Source organism: Canis lupus, chromosome 26 (genome assembly GCF_003254725.2).
Source record: "Canis lupus dingo isolate Sandy chromosome 26, ASM325472v2, whole genome shotgun sequence".
NCBI lineage: Eukaryota > Metazoa > Chordata > Mammalia > Carnivora > Canidae > Canis > Canis lupus.
In genome coordinates this window covers 29,017,358-29,035,142 of record NC_064268.1, presented here as the reverse complement: position 1 = coordinate 29,035,142, position 17,785 = coordinate 29,017,358, and the positions used below count along the sequence as shown (strand labels likewise).

General features: G+C 51.3%; 3 protein-coding genes across 5 annotated transcripts in view; 1 reads left to right on the top strand and 2 right to left on the bottom strand.

Moving 5' to 3' along the window:
- The window catches only part of LOC112676983 (protein HIRA), an 89,435-nt gene extending 85,670 nt beyond the window's left edge, over positions 1-3,765 (bottom strand). For both annotated transcript variants that reach the window (XM_025474860.3, XM_025474858.3), the window contains exon 1: positions 3,610-3,765. In XM_025474860.3, the coding sequence (XP_025330645.1) occupies positions 3,610-3,646 (37 nt within the window). In that variant the 5' untranslated portion in view covers positions 3,647-3,765. The remainder of the gene's footprint in view (positions 1-3,609) is intronic.
- An 822-nt stretch (positions 3,766-4,587) lies between these two features.
- On the top strand, positions 4,588-8,297 carry MRPL40 (mitochondrial ribosomal protein L40). The gene is made up of 4 exons (XM_025474856.3): positions 4,588-4,784; positions 5,077-5,160; positions 6,489-6,647; positions 7,857-8,297. Exons 1-4 carry the CDS (start codon positions 4,732-4,734, stop codon positions 8,179-8,181), a joined length of 621 nt encoding a protein of 206 aa, XP_025330641.1. The 5' UTR covers positions 4,588-4,731; the 3' UTR covers positions 8,182-8,297.
- Positions 8,298-11,224: 2,927 nt separating this feature from the next.
- Positions 11,225-17,218, bottom strand: C26H22orf39 (chromosome 26 C22orf39 homolog). Of its 2 annotated transcripts, XM_025474857.3 has the most exons (3): positions 15,704-15,861; positions 15,414-15,581; positions 11,443-12,678 (listed from the first exon to the last, which is right to left on the bottom strand). In XM_025474857.3, the coding sequence occupies exons 1-3, from the start codon at positions 15,725-15,727 to the stop codon at positions 12,550-12,552; spliced, it is 321 nt and encodes a 106-aa protein (XP_025330642.1). In that variant the 5' UTR covers positions 15,728-15,861; the 3' UTR covers positions 11,443-12,549. The 2 variants fall into 2 exon arrangements, with proteins under 2 accessions (XP_048957842.1, XP_025330642.1); XM_049101885.1 differs by lacking the exon at positions 15,414-15,581 and having other exon boundaries at positions 11,225-12,678; positions 15,704-17,218.
- Positions 17,219-17,785: the final 567 nt, after the last annotated feature.

The following is a 17,785-nucleotide window of genomic DNA, read 5'->3' as shown; positions in this document are numbered from 1 at the left end:
ACCCGATGTGGGACTCGATCTCAGGACCCCCGCGGTCACGCCCTGGGCTGAAGGCAGGTGCTAAACTGCTGAGCCACCCAGATCCCCACTGTGTAATTTAAGACTGTCTTTTATATTTGGCTACAGAATGAAAGCACAGGAACAAATCTTATATTTCCTCAACTTTACCAAGGCCTAGAAGTGAAGTCACAAGCCTAAGAATTTACAGCCAATAAATGATGGCATCTTGAATCCAGTCTGATTCCATGTTCAAGGCTCATTCTGCTGTGATGTAACAACTTGAAGATTTATTACCTTACCGATCACCTTAGAGCAGTGATTCTCAACTGGGGCTGATTCTGGCTACCAGGGGATATTGGCAACATCTGGAGACATTTTGATTGTCACAACTGGGTGTGTGTGGGGGTGGTGGCACTGGTATCTCGACGGGTTGAAGCCAGGGATGCTAAAACATCCTATGACAGACACTTGGGATGGTCCTCACAACAATTATATGGTCCAAAATGTCAACAGTGCTGAGGCTGAGAAACCCTACCTTACAGGAAAGTTCTTGCCACTATTATTGGTCAGGAAAATGGAGACTGACAGTATGCTCACACCCCAACAGGTAATTTTTTCTTTGCCTGCTCTATTCTAGCTGGCCTCTCCACTGCGGCTGAATGGATTCTGACAGAACAGGGAAAATGCTGGGCTCTCAGCTCCTTCCTTCTTGGGAGTCCCAGACACCAGAAAAAGTATGTTCAGCCACATAAAGAGTCAGGAGACATGAACGCAGAGTCAAGAAGCCAAAAAGTGCTATGATGCACTCTCCACAGCACCATGGTCTTAGGGGTTTGTTAATCCAAAATAAGCGTGACTTCACTGGCCACTACCCACAACTCTGGTTTCTGGCTAAGCAGCCCCTGCTCCCAGCAGCTCCAACTATTTACCAGTCTTCAAGAGACTGCTCAGGAGTGACCCAGATCATCAACATGTCCTTCAAGATACTGGTAATTTACCCTGGCAGTCCTTTTGAACACTTAAAGAGACAGAGGCTGATTTTAGGAAATTTTAAAAGAAAGGAAAGTTAAATCCTATCCTGCCAGGCTCAGTTTCTTTTATTACTATCTCTTAGATTTCTAAAGCACTTTATAGTCTGGGAAGCACTTCTGTGTCTACCTTTGCAACCTAAGATCACAACTATACTATGAAGAAAGCAGAGCAGATACCATCCTGTTCCATCCTAGGACCATGGAGGGACTGCAGCAACAAGACGCCAAGGCCCACTGCTCTACCCACTCTGTCAGGCTGGGATGTTTGGCTGCTGCTTCGGTCGCAGACTCTCACTCATTTGTACCTAATCACTTAAGCGTCTTGACATACTTATGCTTACATAGCATAACACTTATGTCCTATGGAAGAGCTTATTATGGCAAGAGGTAGAAGAGAGACTGAAGAAAGGTAGACTACACACAAAAATTGATCTAGGGGGTTCCTAGGCATGTCAGTCAGTTGAGCGGCTTTTTTTTTTTAATATTTTATATGTTTATTCATGAGAGACACACAGAGAGGCAGAGACATAGGCAGAGGGAGAAGCAGGCTTCACGCCCTGAAGCTGAAGTCAGACACTCAATCACTGAGCCACCCAGGTGTCCCTGAGTGGCTGACTCTTGATTTCCTCTCCAGTCATAACCTTGGGGTCTTGTGATTGAGCCCCTCATCTGGCTCTGTGCTCAATGGGTAGTCGGCTTGAGGATTCTCTCTTGAGCTCCCTTTGCGTCTCCCCCCTGTTCGCACCCTCTCATCTTCTCTCTCAAATAAATAAGTAAATCTTTAAAAAAAAAATGATCTAGACCAAGCATTTTTTTTTTAAATTTATGATAGTCACAGAGAGAGAGAGAGAGAGAGAGAGAGAGGTAGAGACACAGGCAGAGGGAGAAGCAGGCTCCATGCACCGGGAGCCCGATGTGGGATTCAATCCCAGGTCTCCAGGATCGCGCCCTGGGCCAAAGGCAGGCGCCAAACCGCTGCGCCACCCAGGGATCCCCTAGACCAAGCATTTAAAAATAAAAATTCCTTCAGACCTTCACTTACAGAGCAAAATTTTTTCCTTTTCTGACTCACGAGCACCATAATTTATAATTACTGAACATTTGCCCAGTTCTCCAGGGAAAGATATACACACTACACATCAGGAAAAGCTCTTGGAAGTCAGGTACAGGAAAAAATGCAACTAAAGTTGCAAAAGTTGCACTTTTGCTTTCATGCACAGTAAGCCTACCTGTATATGTGTAAATTACAGAAACTTCAGCTTACCTGTTGCAACCAATATTTACCATAGACCCTCTGTACAGAGGTATTGTTGAATGTAGCAGGGAATACAGAGGGGAATGAGGCAGTCCCCTGCCCTGAGGGAGTGGGTGGTGGAGGGGGGGCCTATGGAAAGTACACCCACAGGGACAGGGCACATCTAGTGGAATAAAACAGGAGGAATGTTAACAGAAACTGTAACCTCATCTGGACCCTGAAAAATGAGAGAGATGTCACGAACCAAGACAGAAGGGGAGAGAACACATGTGACTGAACCAACATAGAAGTTCAATCCAGTTGCAGCAGCAGAAAGCATCCTAGAATTAAGTTCAAAACTAAAAAGCTACACGTCTTAAAAGGGGGCCTGTACTTGCTCTCAAAGAAAATACTAGCTCCCTCTAGTCGAGCTGCAAAGTAGAAATGAGGAACAAGACAGAATCAGGGTGACCCTTTTCCTGCCAGCAGAGACAGGCTGGAATCAGGGCTACTGGCCCCAGGCTGCTTCAGCGCTGTCAGCAAGGGGATGGGGGGTCTCAGATCTCTCTCTCTCTCCCCCCCCCCCCCGCCCCCCGCCCTCACCTCCCTGGGGAGCAAGGGCCACCTCCTGCAGCAGCTGTGCCAACACAGTACAACTATGAGGAACTGCTCTACCAGTCTGGGGGGCTGATTTGTCCTCAGCCACAAGATGGGAAGTCTGTTTCTCCGGGGTGTGCTTTGGGAGGCCCCTCTCCTCCATCACTCCTTGCCCGGGGGCTCCAACCCAAGACACCCTCACATCTCAGCTCAGCATAAAGGTGGTTCGTTCAGCTGGGGGACCTCGGGGACCAAGCCACAGGTCCCCAAATGGGAGCACCGTCACCGGATTCAGGCCTCGGCCATGGCAGTACCAGCCCCACCAGCAGGGTTGGTTTCAGGTGTTCACCCCACCACTGAGAGGCCACAGTGGGGCCCGGCCCCGGGTTTCGGCCCCTGGACCGTCCGAGCACATCCTGGCGGATGCAGACGACTGGCAGGCGCTGGCCGGCGCCCAGGGCCGCTCCCCGGAGGCGGGCCGCGGCTCCTCCGCGGACCACGGGTGGGCGACCGCGGGCCCGGTGCAGGCGCCGGCGTGCGGGCGGATTCGCCGAGGCCGGGCGGAGCACGTGCCCGTGCCCGCAGGCTGCCCCGGGCGGAGGACAAAGTCCGCTCCGCCGACCCCCCGCAATTTGGGCACCGGGCGCGTCGGGGCGAGGCGGGCAGGGCCTGCGCGCCGCTCGGACCTTCCCGCAGACCCCGACCCGACTCCGGGCTCGGCCTCCCGCGACCCCTGCGCGCACTCACCATTGTGGTTGACCCAGGTCGGCTTCAGGAGCTTCATTGTTCGGCCGCCGCCGCCGCCGGGCTGAGGCGAGAGCCGCGTCCCTCAGCGCGCCCGGGCCATGGAGCCACCGCTTCCTCCCGCGCCGCTCTCCGGCCGCCGCCCGCCCCGCGCCCTCAGCGCCGCCGCGCCATCGCCGGCCCGCGCCCCCCGCCGCCGCCACAGCCGCCCCCTGCGCTCGGCCGCCGCCGCCGCCGCCACAGCCGCATCCCCTGCGCCGCTCCTCCTCCGGCGGCTCCCGGGCAACGCCGGAAGTCACGGCGCGCACCTGCCAAATCGCCCCGGCGGGAAACCGCTCCCCGCGCGGACGGGGCCGCCCGGGCTCCTCCACGGGCCGGGGCACAGCGGGGCGGCTCCGCTGGGGGCGCGTCCCGGGCGCGGCCGCCGCCAAAGGGGGAGCTAGGAGGACTGCCGGCGAGCGGCGCCTCGAGCGGCGGCCTGGGCCGGCGGGGTCAGGCGGGGTCGGGACGGCGCGGACGGCCTCTCCCCAGCTCCACCTCGCCGGTTCCCAGTCCTACTCCTGAGCTAGCTTCCGTCATTCATCGGTACGCGTTTATTGGGCGTCTCGCGAGGGCCGGGCCACGTGCCGGAGCTGGACGCTGTGCCTGCGGGGACCGCGGCCCTGGGCTCGGACAGACGTGGGGGGATGAGCAAGCCCCGGGGGTGGGGGTCACGGGGGAGGCCGAGACGAGCGCGCTTATGGAAGATCGGGGCCGTTTTCACAGACGTGGGCACCTGGACCCAGAAGGACGCCCGCCCGGCCACTCCGGCTGCACTGCGGGGCCCTGGCCCTGGCCCTGGCGGGGACGCCACCGACCGGCCGGAACCACGGCCGGCGGGGTCCTGCTCTCGGCCGCCGGCAGGAAGCGGAGGGAGGGCGCCGCGGGAGGTCCGAGGCGCTCGGGGCGTGACGCGCGCCGCCGGGACGTGCGGGGCGGGGCCACGTCGGGGGCGGGGCGGGTTCCGCCCCCGGAACGCGCGAACGCGGGCCGACAGCGAGGCCGGAGCTTTGCGCGGGGCGCTGCGGGCCGGACCGCCAAGGGGCGCGCGCCCGGAAGCGACCTGTGGAGAGCGGCGGAGGGGCCATGGCCGTCGCGGCCCTGGGAGCTTCCGCTCGTGCTCTGCGCTCGCGGAGCGGGTGAGTGCGGCCCCCAGCGGGGTCGCGAGGCCCCTCGCCTGCGCTCTCGCCGGACGCCTCGACCACTTTATCTAAGAGGGGAGCTGGCGCTGTCCGCTTGCGCCCTGGCGAGCAGGGACCCTGCCCGAGGGCTCTCGAGGGGGCGGGAAGTTTTGGGAGGGCTCCCACGTTGACCTTGTCACATCCAGCGGTGACCAGGGCGCCAGGTCTTGGGGGGGTAGCATAATTGCTTCCTCTTTTCCTGTGTAGTGAGGAGAATCGGGTATTTATTATATCTTCCTGTGTCCTTCAGGCTTTTGGGCCCTTGGCAGACACAGATGAGAGAGACTCACCAGCGAGCTGCGTTACTGTCCTTCTGGGAGCTCATTCCCATGAGGTAAAGGGCCCTGGGCCTGACCTCTTCGGGGGCCTGGGGCGGGGGTCAGCGGGAGACCCATGTGCGTGTGCACAGAACAAACAACACCCCTGCACGTTGGATTTGCAGAATTAATTGCCAGGAAAGTTTCTTGTGTAAATTCAGATGGATACTTTTCTGTCTTTCAGCATTCTGTATGTGGAGTCCTGCTGCCTGTAGTCAGAAAACAAAACAAAAAAATAAACGTAAAAATGGTTTAAATAAAAATTAGTTTTAAAGGGACTGTTGTATGATTTAGAGGACACAGCGTGGACTTGTGATTCCCTGGAGAGGTCGGCAGAGGCATAAGGATGAGATTTTCCACCTGGGAGGTCTGGATGCTTTCTTAGGGACTTGATTGACAAAGCTGAGTCTTGATGCTAGAGGATTTTTTTTTTTTTTTAAGATTTTGTTTATTTATTTGAGAGAGTAAGAGAGCACAGGTTGGGGGGGGGGCAGAAAGAGGGGGAGAAGCCAACTGGTGTTCAGCAGGGAGCCCACCTATAGCGGGGCTGGATCCCAGGACTCCAGGATTATGACCTGAGCAGAAGGCAGACTCTTTTTTTTTTTTTTTCTTTGAAAGATTTTATTTATTAATGAGACAGAGACAGAGGGAGAAGCAGGCCCCATGCAGGGAGCCCGATGCAGAACTCAATTCCAGGACCCCAGGATCACGCCCTGGGCCGAAGGCAGGTGCTGAGCTGCTGAGCCACTCGAGCTGCCCAGAAGAAGGCAGACTCTTAACCGACTGAGCCACCCAGGTGCCCCTGAGGATTTACTCATTTTTAATAGTATGTTATTACCATAGAACATATGTTCCTGAGAGTACCTCAGACATCCTAGTGCTTTAGGACATGGAAATTTGTTAAGAAATTCTGAAAAGTCCACAGGGACATGCCAGTCACTTTCTTACACTAAGTCTTACTCAAATCACTTTTACAATCACAAATCTGTTTACAGTGTGAGTAATGATTTTCTAATTTGCCAGCTTGGTATTTCCAGTTTACATTGCAACTCTAAGGCACCTTTGAACCCAATGCTCAAGATGAGTACGTATTCTTAATTTATATCCTGATGCCCCATGAAGTTTTCTGGCTCTTCTTGGGTTGACAGTGCTCACACAGTTCTCACAAGGACCCTGGGCTGGAGGCCATCTCCTTTTCACACTCAGCGTGTGAGGTTAGACCCATGCATAGTTCTTTTCCCAGAGGAGACCATAGTATGAGTTCCCGGCACTTCACCCAGTGCCATGTCTCAGGATGTTTGTGAGATTGAAGAGGAAAATGTCTAATGTTTGCTTTATCCGTTAGAGCAGAACCTCTACGAAAGAAGAAAAAGGTAGATCCTAAAAAAGATCAAGCAGTAAAGGACCGTTTGAAAAAAAGGATCAGACGACTGGAGAAAGCTAGCCAGGAGCTAATTCCCATTGAAGATTTTATTACACCTGTGAAGCTCTTGGATAAAACAAGGTAAGGGTCCTCTAGGGTTGAGGTTCTTGGGACAAAGAGTTCCATCACCTTCAGGCAGTTCTGTCTGCATTTCATGCCTGTGACAGGAAGAGGTGAGTGGGCATGGGCTGACTAGGTCCTAGTCTCTGTCTTGACTCTGTCTTGTGGGAGTTGGCAAAAAGCATTCCTGGGTGGTGCTTTTGAAAGGCTGAAATGGGAAAAAAAAAAACAAAAACTCAGAAATAACTGTTTGATAAGCCAGTTCATATTGTTGCTTTTTTGCAAGATGAGTTTTGGCTGTGATTGAAGACTTGGGCCTGGGTCTGCAGCCACTGCCCCATCTTGGTGGTAGAAAACCCTTAGCCTCTAGCTTTTTTTTTTTTTTTTTTACGATTTTATTTATTTATTTCATGAGAGACAGAGAGAGAGAGAGAGGGGCAGAGACACAGGCAGAGGGAGAAGCAGGCTCCACGCAGGAAGCCTGACATGGGACTCAATCCTGGGTCTTCAGGATCACACCCTGGGCTGAAGGCGGCGCTAAACTGCTGAGCCACCCAGGCTGCCCTTTAGCCTCTAGCTTTTTTTTTTTTAAGATTTTATTTATTTATTCATGAGAGACACTGAGAGAGAGAGACATAGGCAGAGGGAGAAGCAGGCTCCTCATAGAGAGCCCGACGTGGGACTCGATCCCAGGACCCCGGGATCATGACCTGAGCCAAAGGCAGATGCTCAACTGCTGAGCCACCCAGGTGCCCAGTCTCTAGCTTTAATATACTGATGCTCCTAGTTGGAATGTGTTGTGTACAGGCTTTACAAGGTTGATGCCTTGCAAAAGGTGTGTATCACTTATAAAGTAGCACCTTGCCATACAGGTGGGACATGGCAGGTGCTTTTTGGTATTTTACAGCTGCCCTGGGCTTGGGTGTCCATTTTCATAACACCACTTTACATTTCCACAGTCACCTCTCACCAAAAGTAGTTTCAGCCTGGGATAGAGGAGGTGCTACTGGGTCTTCTTAGAACATCGCTGATTTTTGTGTCCACATAAAGCAAATGACATTGGCTTCCAGCATCAGTTGCAGCTGCTACCACTTCAACATTCCATTCTTTGATTTGTCCCTAACTTCCACATTTTTCCTGAGTCACTTGGTCATAGGCAGTCTCCCAGACTACCTGGCCAGTGAGATCGGTTCTCCCTAACTTGACACCTTTGGATTTGTGTGTTCCAAGACAGCGGCCTAAGGTGGAGCTTTCCTTTGAGGAGAGTGAGCGGAGAGCTCTGCTTCTCAAGAAGTGGTCCCTGTACAAGCATCAAGAGCACGAGAAGGAGAGGGATGCCATCACATCTATGCTTGAGTCCCAGCAGGAAGCTCTGGAGGAGCTGAAACTCATATCCCCAGAGCTACATGAAGAGGCTACCAAGCGGGACCCCAATTTGTTCCCCTTTGAAAGAGAAGGGCCAGATTACACACCACCAATCTCCAGCTACCAGCCCCCTGAGGGCAGGTACCATGACGTCACCAAGGTGTACACACAGGTGGAGTTTAAGAGGTAGAGCTGCAGGCACCTGTCTGCAGAACACAGTGCCCTTTCAAGCCAGAATAACCGGGGCACAGGCCTGCTTGTCACAGAATCAGGCATGCTGTGAATAAATACGTTTAATCAAGTGTCTCTGTCTTGTTAGAGTCAAAATTAGTTCACCTGAGGATTGATGGTGTTGAGAGATGCTGCCCTTATCTGATACTGGGGACAGGATGACCAAGACTTCTACCGCTGCTCCCCATTTAAAAGGAAGATTCCAGTTGTGTGGGGCAGACACTACCAGCAAGAGACATAGAGTACGTCAAGGAGAGGTGAAGGATGTGCAGCCTGTGTGCTGTGTGTTGTCTGCATACCTGCCTGTGCAGACAGAAGAGGCAGGGCCTTCTCATTAGGCAAATGGAGTATGAGAGCTTCCTCGCATCTTTGGCAGGGCCAGCTTTGGGTTTTAAGCTGGGGAGGGAGGCTGAAGAGATTGGAACAAGCCTGGGACACACTACTTAATGTTGCTGTGTTCCCTAGGAGGGTGTGGCACCTGGTTCTTATTCAAGTGTTATTAGTATGGAATAGTAAATGTTTTAGTGTGTTGGGCTGCCAGAACAAAGTACCACAGACCCAGGGGCTGAAACAACAGCAATTTCTCAGTTCTGGAGGCCATAACTCCAAGGTGTTGGCAGGACTGGTTTCTCCTGAAGCCTCTCTCCTTTGCTTATAGAGAGCTGCCTTCTCCCTGGGTCCTCAGGGTCATCCCTCTGTGCCTGTCTCATATAATAAGGGTACCAGTCATATTGGATTAGGACCCCATATGATGACCTCATTTTAAATTAACTACCTCTTTAAGCATCCTTTAAGTCACATTCAGAGGTTCTAGGGGATAGAGCTTCAACACAGGAATTTGGGGGGTGGGGTGGGGAACGACATAATTCAGCCCAGAATAGTAAAGGTCCAGTAAGCAAATACAGCCATTTCTCCTAATGACTTGAATTGCTCCCTCTGAAAGGCTTTAGGTTTTTCACTACCTTACTGTAGATAAACCAGGGAAACATTTCCTTGAGGAAAAATTCGGATTTTTTTATCTCCTTCCAAGGTGTTTTCCTGGTGTATGGTTCACTTATGGTTTAAAAACTTACCAAACGTTTTTACTGGAATAAAACACTGCCTAAGGATTCTAGGTTCTTTAGCTCTACCTGAGACAAACACTGAATCCAGCCACTTTTCGCAGCCTCACTGCTATGTCTGAGGTCCACACCATTGCCACCTTTTGCCCGTTCTGCAGCAGCCATGTGGGCACTTCCCGCTTTTAAGCTCCTCTGCACAGCAACCAGAGGGCTCCGTGGAACACAAGCCAGAGCAGGCATTAGGCTGTCTACCATCCCCATCCACCTTCCCCCTGTCAGCACATGGCACTCAATTGTTCCTTGTGGCCTGTGTGCCCCTTCCTCTGCAAGGTTCAAGGCCTCTTCATCCAGGTTTGGGTTCAGATGCTGAGGCCTTCTCCACCTCCCTGCCCACTGCAGGTGCTTTGTAGTAGTGTTTTATAACATGCATGTAGTTCCATGCATTAGGTTGTATCATCAATTCATGCATCACAGCCAGCAATTTTAACTTTATATTTTGAAGTAGATTCACAAGAGGTTGAAAATAAAGATGTAGAGAGGGGCTATGTGTGGTTTTCCCAGCCTCCCCAAGTGTTAACATCTTACACACCAATACTGTCAGTACCCGGAGACTGACAGTTACAGGCCAGAATGTATCCCGGTTTCCCACTATGTCTACGCTCATCCGTGTGTATGTCTAGCACTACACAATTTCAGAACACATGCAACTCTATGAATCATGGTTCCATTACCACAGGATACCCCTTTGTACCACTTTACAGCCACATCTACACCCCCTTTCCACCCCTAACCCTTGGTATCATTAACTATTCTCCCTATTATTACATCATCTTGCCAATGTTACATCAATGGAACTAAGTCATTGCATCCATTTAAGATTTTTTAACTTGGAAAAAAGAAAAAGATTTTTTAACTTGGCATAATTTCCCTGAGTTTCACCTAAGTTGCTGCACGTACAGTGGTTTATTTTTGGTGGCATAGAACTGCAAATGTCATAGAAATGCAAATGTATCACACACCATACGAAGGACTGTTCTGTGAAGCTTGTTTCAACCATACATGCAGTATATGAAGATTTGCCAGATAATTAAAACACTTATTATGGGTTTTGTGCAAAAAATTTAAGAGCTACTGCTCTATCTTCTCACTGCCCATTTTCTTCACAGCACTTATGATTATTTTAGACTTATTTAATGAAGTATAAATATTTATGTCTGTCCCCTAAACTCAACTGGAACTCTTCAAGGCAAGTTGCCCATTTCAAGACTGTAATCCCAGAGCAGCTGGCATGTAGCAGTTGCCCAGATGTTGTGAAGGGTGAACACAGGAGCAGATGTAGGAACATTCTGTGCAGGGAGGATTACCTGTCAGTGTGGAACTCCTTGAACAGCAGAGAAGGAATATGACTTCCTAACAGAGCAGTTAGTGGTGGGCAGGCCCTGGCCCTAAACAAGGACGTAGAGTGTGGATCCCTTCAGGTGAGCCCCTCAGGACCGCTGTGCCAGCTGTGACTGCAGCCCCACCCAGGGACCCCAAGGGATCCTATGCAGATTGCAAATTCAAATGTCCCTTCCTGTGTTTCAGAGTGAAGAGAATGCTTGTAGATTCCCAGCAGCCTTACCTCTCTCCTTTGCTGGAAATGCTCCAGAAAGTAGCCACAGACACAAGGGAGATACCTTGGTTGACTGAGATATCAAGACATACACCCTGAGACAGGCTTTTTATACTCACCTCTGCTCCTGGCTCCTATGTGCACACCCCACCCCCACCGCTCACAGGTACACAGAGTTACAGGGAAGGACCACTGGGGACTTGTGTGCACACACCACCACCACTCAGGTACATACACATGGAGAGGCTTGGGGTCCTATCTGCAGATCCCCATCACTTACAGGGATGAGCAGTCGCAGACTCTTGGGGTAACACAAGAGAAGATGCACATGAGAGGGCAAAGTCTATTCTTTATTGTATGCCCTTCTGAATTGATGGGATTATTTTGCCCCAAAGAATGAGTTAAAAGATGTCTGACTCACTGCCTGTGGCCAGGTTGGGGCCCAGTTGTGAATGAGGTACTAAAATCCTGTGAGGGAGCACAGCCAGCCTCACCCTCAACACCACATCATGGAGCCAGCTCTGCAGTCAAGAGATGCCAAAAAAAATTTTTTTTTAAGATCTTATTTATTCATGAGACAGAGAGAGAGAGGCAGACACACAGGCAGAGGGAGAAACAGGCTCCATGCAGGAAGCCCAATGCGGGACCCAATCCTGGGACTCTGGGATCACACCCTGAGCCAAAGGCAGATGCTCAACCGCTGAGCCACCTAGGAATCCCACCAAATCGTTTTATTAGTGATTAAAAGGCCTCTTCAAGAATAGTGTTCTTGTTGGTTCATATGCATATATTTTAAAAACATCTACAAGTGTGTAAGTATACAAAATTCCAATACTACAAGCAGAACAGTGTCAGGTGCTGAATCTAAAATCTTAACTACTAAATTGTGGTTTAATTTTCAGCTTCTATTTGAAATCAAATGTGCCAAATGGTGTTAGCTATAATCTACATTTTCTATGTTAGATATAATCTACAAAACTGACCAAGGGAAATTTTAAAGCAAGAGACCAAAATTCCACGTGTTTTGGGTTTGGGTTTCTTAAACCAAGAGTCTATGAACGCTTTTAATGCGAGGTTGTATATTCTATAGCTGTATGCATTTTTTTTTGTATGCATTTCTTAAAACCCAGAGTCTTCAAGAGGTTCATCTCCTACAAGAAGAAACACCCCACCTGTGTCCGCAGAGGAACTTAGTGAGTGGGCTGTAGCTCCATGTAAGCACCAGGGGCTGGCAATGCAGTCTCACCAAGCCAGCACCAGGGAGGGTGTTCACCACAGAACAACCATTGAGTTACTTCATTTGTGTGTCCACATGGGTCAGGGCTACCACTCGAGTTTACCTGAGAGGGCTGTTGTGCTCGTGTGGGGGTAGCATGAACCAGCCTGACCCAGCTGCTCATTGGGATCCGCAATGGTGTTTGGCAGCCTGGAAGCTGTGCAGTGGGTGAAGTTGTCTGTCAGAGCCAGGCAGTGGCAGGGCGCCCTGAATGCAGGTCCGGGGTGGGCAAGTAGACCTGGAGACCTCAGGCTTCATGTTCTAAGCTGAGTGGAAACTCTCAGGGACCCACTAGGCTGCATGGGCCGGTCACCATCCTTCAGGTCCTGCCACAGCCCCACTTGAAACAGATCAGAGGAAGCCATTCTGGAAAGCTCATCACTGGTCTTTCTCCTCCTGTGGTAGTGGGAGGTGCCAGTCTGCAGGAGGGCTCTGCCTCAGGGTCCACACCAGGGCGTGCTTCTGTGTCGCCTGGACTCTGGCACGCTCACTCTCACAGAGGGACCGCTGTGCAAAGGAGACTCCAGTCACCTTGGGCTCCCATGGTCCTGTACCTCCCTCCTCCTTAGCACCCCCCACCCCCCAACAAGTCAAAGTGTATGGCACATACACTAATACATCTAATAAACCTTGGCGATTATGCTGTATTAAAATGCACAAATCGGGATCCCTGGGTGGCGCAGCGGTTTAGTGCCTGCCTTTGGCCCATGGCGCGATCCTGGAGACCCGGGATCGCATCCCACGTTGGGCTTCCGGTGCATGGAGCCTGCTTCTCCCTCTGCCTGTGTCTCTGCCCCCCGCCCCCCCCCCCCCCCGCCGTGTAACTATCATAAATAAATAAAAATTTAAAAAAATTATAAAATGCACAAATCTAGATCATTCTTTCTCTCAAGCTCCTGTGAAAAACTGTGTAGATCACCATAATTTGGGTAAATTTTAAAATTTCTTCTGGGCCTCAGGACTTGATGCCTTCAGTCGACCTAATCAGATTTACCTGCTGAGATCAGCATGGTGCTGAGCTAAGAAGAGAGAAGAGTCTGAAAGAGTGGCCACAGTGGGGAGGATGAGGCAAGAGACACGTGCGCAGGGAGCCCCAGACAGATGAGGAGGAATCCAGAGGAGAAAGAAAATAGGTGCCACTCAACTAGCTGGCTTTTTTTCTGCCATTCTCCCAGAAGGAACACGGGACAGCACCTTATGAAAGGTGCACTTGGTAGGTGCCAGGCACTATGCTGGCCTTTTTATATATATAATTTCACCTCCTCTATCTAATTATCTGTCTTTCCTCAAGCTGTATTGTCTTAAACAGTGTTTTTGTTCTTATTTAAAAAGCAATCAAATGCAAAGAATATGAAAAATTTCCAAGACCTCTGTCCCTGTGGTGAAATTAAGTTTCCCCAACCCAACTGAGACCTAAATGTTAGGGCTACATGTTTTCCTGAAGATGGAATCACTTACTGGGTAGTGTACATCCTCCATTTTTTACTAAGCAACATACATACAGGTACCTTTCCCTGCCCAGATAGATTATTATCTATTTTTTTTTAATGGCTATGTCATATCCCACTGGGTCGACGAAGTTATTTGGTTACATGTCTATTAGTGGCATCTAGGGTGCTTTCCGTTTTTGCACTATCACAAACAGTGAGGCAACAGATATTGTGAATTTTTTAACTGTGCACTATTACCCAGTTACTTCCCTAGGATGGGCTTTCGGAAGTAAAACCAGGCAGTCAAAAGGTATCCTTTTGACAGATAATCAGAACACGTAACACTCCACCAATACTGCATAAGTACCCCTGACTCTCCAGACCTTTATCAGCACTCTGACACTTCACTGGGCAGAAGCCATTTGTCAGTTGACCTTGTATACCAGGCCATTTGATTTTCTTTTTGAATGAATTCCTTTCTCATGACCTTTTCCCACTTTTCTATTCTGAAATCATCCCCATTTTCTTACCGATGTATGAGAGCTCTCTCTCTCTCAAAAAAATAATAATAATCTCTTGCTACAGAAGTCCTTTCCCAATTTTTTGATTTCCACTTATAATGGACCTGTCATCATTTTCTTTTATATGGTAGCTTGGTTTCCACATGAGTTTGTTTCAATAATCACATACATTTAACCAGCCTCCAGTCCTGCTGGGGCCCGTTTTCCCTTCCCCATAAGCACTGCACCCTCAAGCTTCTCTTCATGTCTCCCCACCCACAATAGTTCCAAGGCACCACTGCCTATTCTAGACTGGAACGAAGGTGCCAGAAGGGCAGGGCTCTGTTCTCATTCCTGTATTTGTAAGACCACCCAACATGATAAATACTTGCTGAATGCTGAATGAATGGAAAACCAGACCCACCTCCTCACTGTCTCTTTGCCCCTCGGTAATACACTCTCCCACCCTGGCAGTCAGACTGATCTCTATCTGTCTTTCTATCTATATATTTTTTTAAGACTGGGAAGGGGGATAGGGAGGAGCAGAAGGAGGGAGGGAAAGACAGAGAGAGAGAGACAAGAGAATCCCAAGCAGGCTCCTCACAGCTGGATCCCACAACTTGGAGATGACAACCTGAGCCTTAAATCAAGAGTCAGTCCCCAGATGAATCACCCAGGCACTCCTCCACCCCTGTTTTAAGCAGGCTTCATACCCAGCCTGGCACCCAATAAGAGGCTTGAACTCATGAGCCAGAGATCAAGACCTGAGCTGATACCAAGAGTCAGATGCTTAACTGACTCAGGCACCCAGAACCCTCACACTAATCTTTTAAAGATATAAACCAAGTCATGCTTCTCAGCATACGTTTAGGCTGAATCTAAACACTTCATAAAGGCCCACCAGCTCCCTGGTACCTCTCCAGCCTCAACCCCTACCAGTCTACAGCCGACCCTCCTGCTCCAAGCACCCGGCTCTTTCTGCTCCTTAGATGTGTCCCGCCCTGGGTTGGTGAAGGCTGTTGAGGCTGGGACCAGCTGGCCATGTCCCAAAGGCCTCAGAAATACCACCTCCTGCGCAGGGCTGCCGACACTAACACTGTTAGGGGATCCCTCTTCTTTCTCCCCCAAACCACTCTACATTCTCCTCCTTTCTTCACTGTAAAGCCCTGTTGATAAACTGATTTTTGATATTTCTCAAAAGGAAGGAAGCACAAGCGGAGGAGGACCCAGGCCGACTCCTCTCCAGGGGCCGGGAGCCTGACGGTGGGGAGGGCGCGGTCGGTGCCCCAGCGCCCCCCCGGCTCCCCCGCACCTGGGCCTCGGCGCTGCGGCGCTCCTCCCACTCCCGGCAGCTGGCCAGGTCCCGCCGCCACTGCTCGCAGGCGGGCCGCTCGCCGTGGACGTAGTAGTGGTGCAGGAGGTGTCCGGCGCTGCGGCAGAGCGTCCACTCGGCGCGGTAGGCCTCGCAGGGGCGCGGCGGCTGCGGCGACAGGGAGCTTGAGCCAGGGGCCCCGCACCGCCCCCGGGGACCCAGCCCCGCGCCCTCCTCGGGAGAGGCCTCGGGTCACGGGCTCTCCGCACGCCCCGCGGCCCCGGACTTACCCGCCAACCGCCTGCGTCCGCCATGGCCCGCGCCTGCGGCACCCCGCCCCCAGCTCGCGGGCCGGGACTGGGGCAGCGCACCCTCGACTCCGCGCCTACCTCCTTGACGTCCGGCCGAGCAGCCAATAGCAGCCGGGGGCGGTGACACGCGGAGGCGGGGCCTGCGGGAGCCCGGGAGCGGGGCCCGGGCGGGCGGGGGCGTGTGCGGAGGTCCCGAGGTCCCAACGCCTGGCGTGCAGTCCGCCCGGTGCCTGGCGGGCTTCCTGGGCGGCACAGCCACGAAGTGAGCTCTTTCTGAAACTACGGAGTCCAGGCTTATTTTCAGGTTTACTAAATCTGCACAGATAGGGTTCATTTCCGTGAGCACACAATGAGCATCAACTCCACATGGCGAAGCTGCCGAGGCTGCGGCGCTGGCGGGGTGGAGGGTGGCCAGGCAGGACCAGTGGGAGTTGAGGCTCTAGGGCGCCGGATGATCTCCCGATGGAAGCCGGGCCTGTCAAAAGTGGAGGCCGGTGTGACCTGGGGTAGAGGACAGGGCAGTGCCAGCGTAGGGTGCCTCGCACGTCGGATTAGGAGTGAAGTTTTACTCCGAGGTATGGAAGACACCGAACATTTATAAACAGGACAGATGCACAAGAGGCAATAAAAGCAGAGGCTGGTGATCTGCAGAGTAGCCCTGCAATATCCATGCAGTGGTTCTCCGACTTCCACGAACTTAATTCCCTGTGGGGAGCCCCTTACAACTGCTGCTCGCCTGCCCCGGGACCGAGGCTGGGTTAGACGCCCTCGAGGTGGGGCAGAGGCTGCCGCTTTACCAGCGGTCCGGCCAAGCTGGCCACAGACCAAGCTTGGAGACGGGGAAGCCTGCAGACCAGGGTGCAGCACGGATAACCCAGAAGTTTGCTCTGGATGGCCCCTCCCCTCTGCTACCAGAAGCCCAACAGGGACTGCCCCTGGCCTAGGGAAGGAAGAGTGGCTCAAGCAAAGGATCAGGGGTGGTTTCATTGCATACACGTAGGTGTTGCTTAGGGAGGAAGACAAAAACCCAAGACCAGTCCGTGCCTTTCTGTAATATTCATTATGCATCAAATGACACATTAGCCAATGTGATCCTGCAAAAGGAGGTTGCCTACCCACCAAGGAGGGATTCTACCTCAGCTACTGAAAGAGACTCCTTAATGGAGGATCAGGGAAGTCATAGCAGTGCTTCATGCCTCTTGACACCCTGTCCATCATTAGTGACCTTTTGGGCCATAGCCTGGCCTAATCTGCGTGACCATCATATACTCTTGGACGTACGGGTAGACCCCGGACCACCATCCTGAAGGAAGCATCGTCTTGACTGTTGGAAGTTCCGTTAAGAGATGGACCCCTCTATCTCTAAGCAGGAGTCCTCCTCCAAGAGGAGACCCTGTTCAGGCTGACCATCCCCAATGCAGGGGTCAGAGCCTCATCTCTCCATATATTCTCCAAAAGCCCCCGGAAGAGCTCTTTTCTCTCTTTTTTTTTAAAAGATTATTTATTTATTTATTTATTTATTTATTTATTTATTTATTTATTTATTTGACACAGAGAGAGTGAGCGAGCACAAACAGGGGAGCAGCAGGCTCTCCACTGAGCCAAGGTGTCCGATGCAGGGTTTGATTCCAGGACCCTGGGATCATGCCCTGAGCCAAAGACAGACGTTTAACAAACTGAGCCACCCAGGTGCCCCGAGGAGCTCTTTTCTAATGGCAGGATGGAACAAGGGACACTTGCAAGCAAGTCTTCCTCCAGCTTCTGGTTGGTGGCCCAAACACCAACCCATGTTGATACCTTAATCAAACATTTAGAGGCAATCCAGGTTTAATCATTGCCTGTTTTTATTTGAAATTCTTGATGTAAAATTATTTTCAAGGAACAAAAGAGATTAAATTAACATGTCAAAAGATCTCACATTATAGAAAATGATCTGAGACCAAATTAATGCTAATAAAAAAGGCCAGCATAACCTTGGATAATTTAATACATTAAACCTGGGAGTGGGGGTAGGGAAGGAGAAAAGAGAAATGTATCTTTAGCACTTATTTTTTCTAATAT

Excerpts from the sequence above, each read along its gene's own strand:
- MRPL40 (XM_025474856.3), top strand. The coding sequence starts at position 4,732 with ATGGCCGTCGCGGCCCTGGGAGCTTCCGCTCGTGCTCTGCGCTCGCGG. Across the intron at positions 5,161-6,488 it reads TGGGAGCTCATTCCCATGAG|AGCAGAACCTCTACGAAAGA; the intron begins GTAAAGGGCCCT and ends TTTATCCGTTAG. Across the intron at positions 6,648-7,856 it reads AAGCTCTTGGATAAAACAAG|ACAGCGGCCTAAGGTGGAGC; the intron begins GTAAGGGTCCTC and ends GTGTGTTCCAAG.
- C26H22orf39 (XM_049101885.1), bottom strand. The coding sequence starts at position 16,058 with ATGAACCCTATCTGTGCAGATTTAGTAAACCTGAAAATAAGCCTGGAC.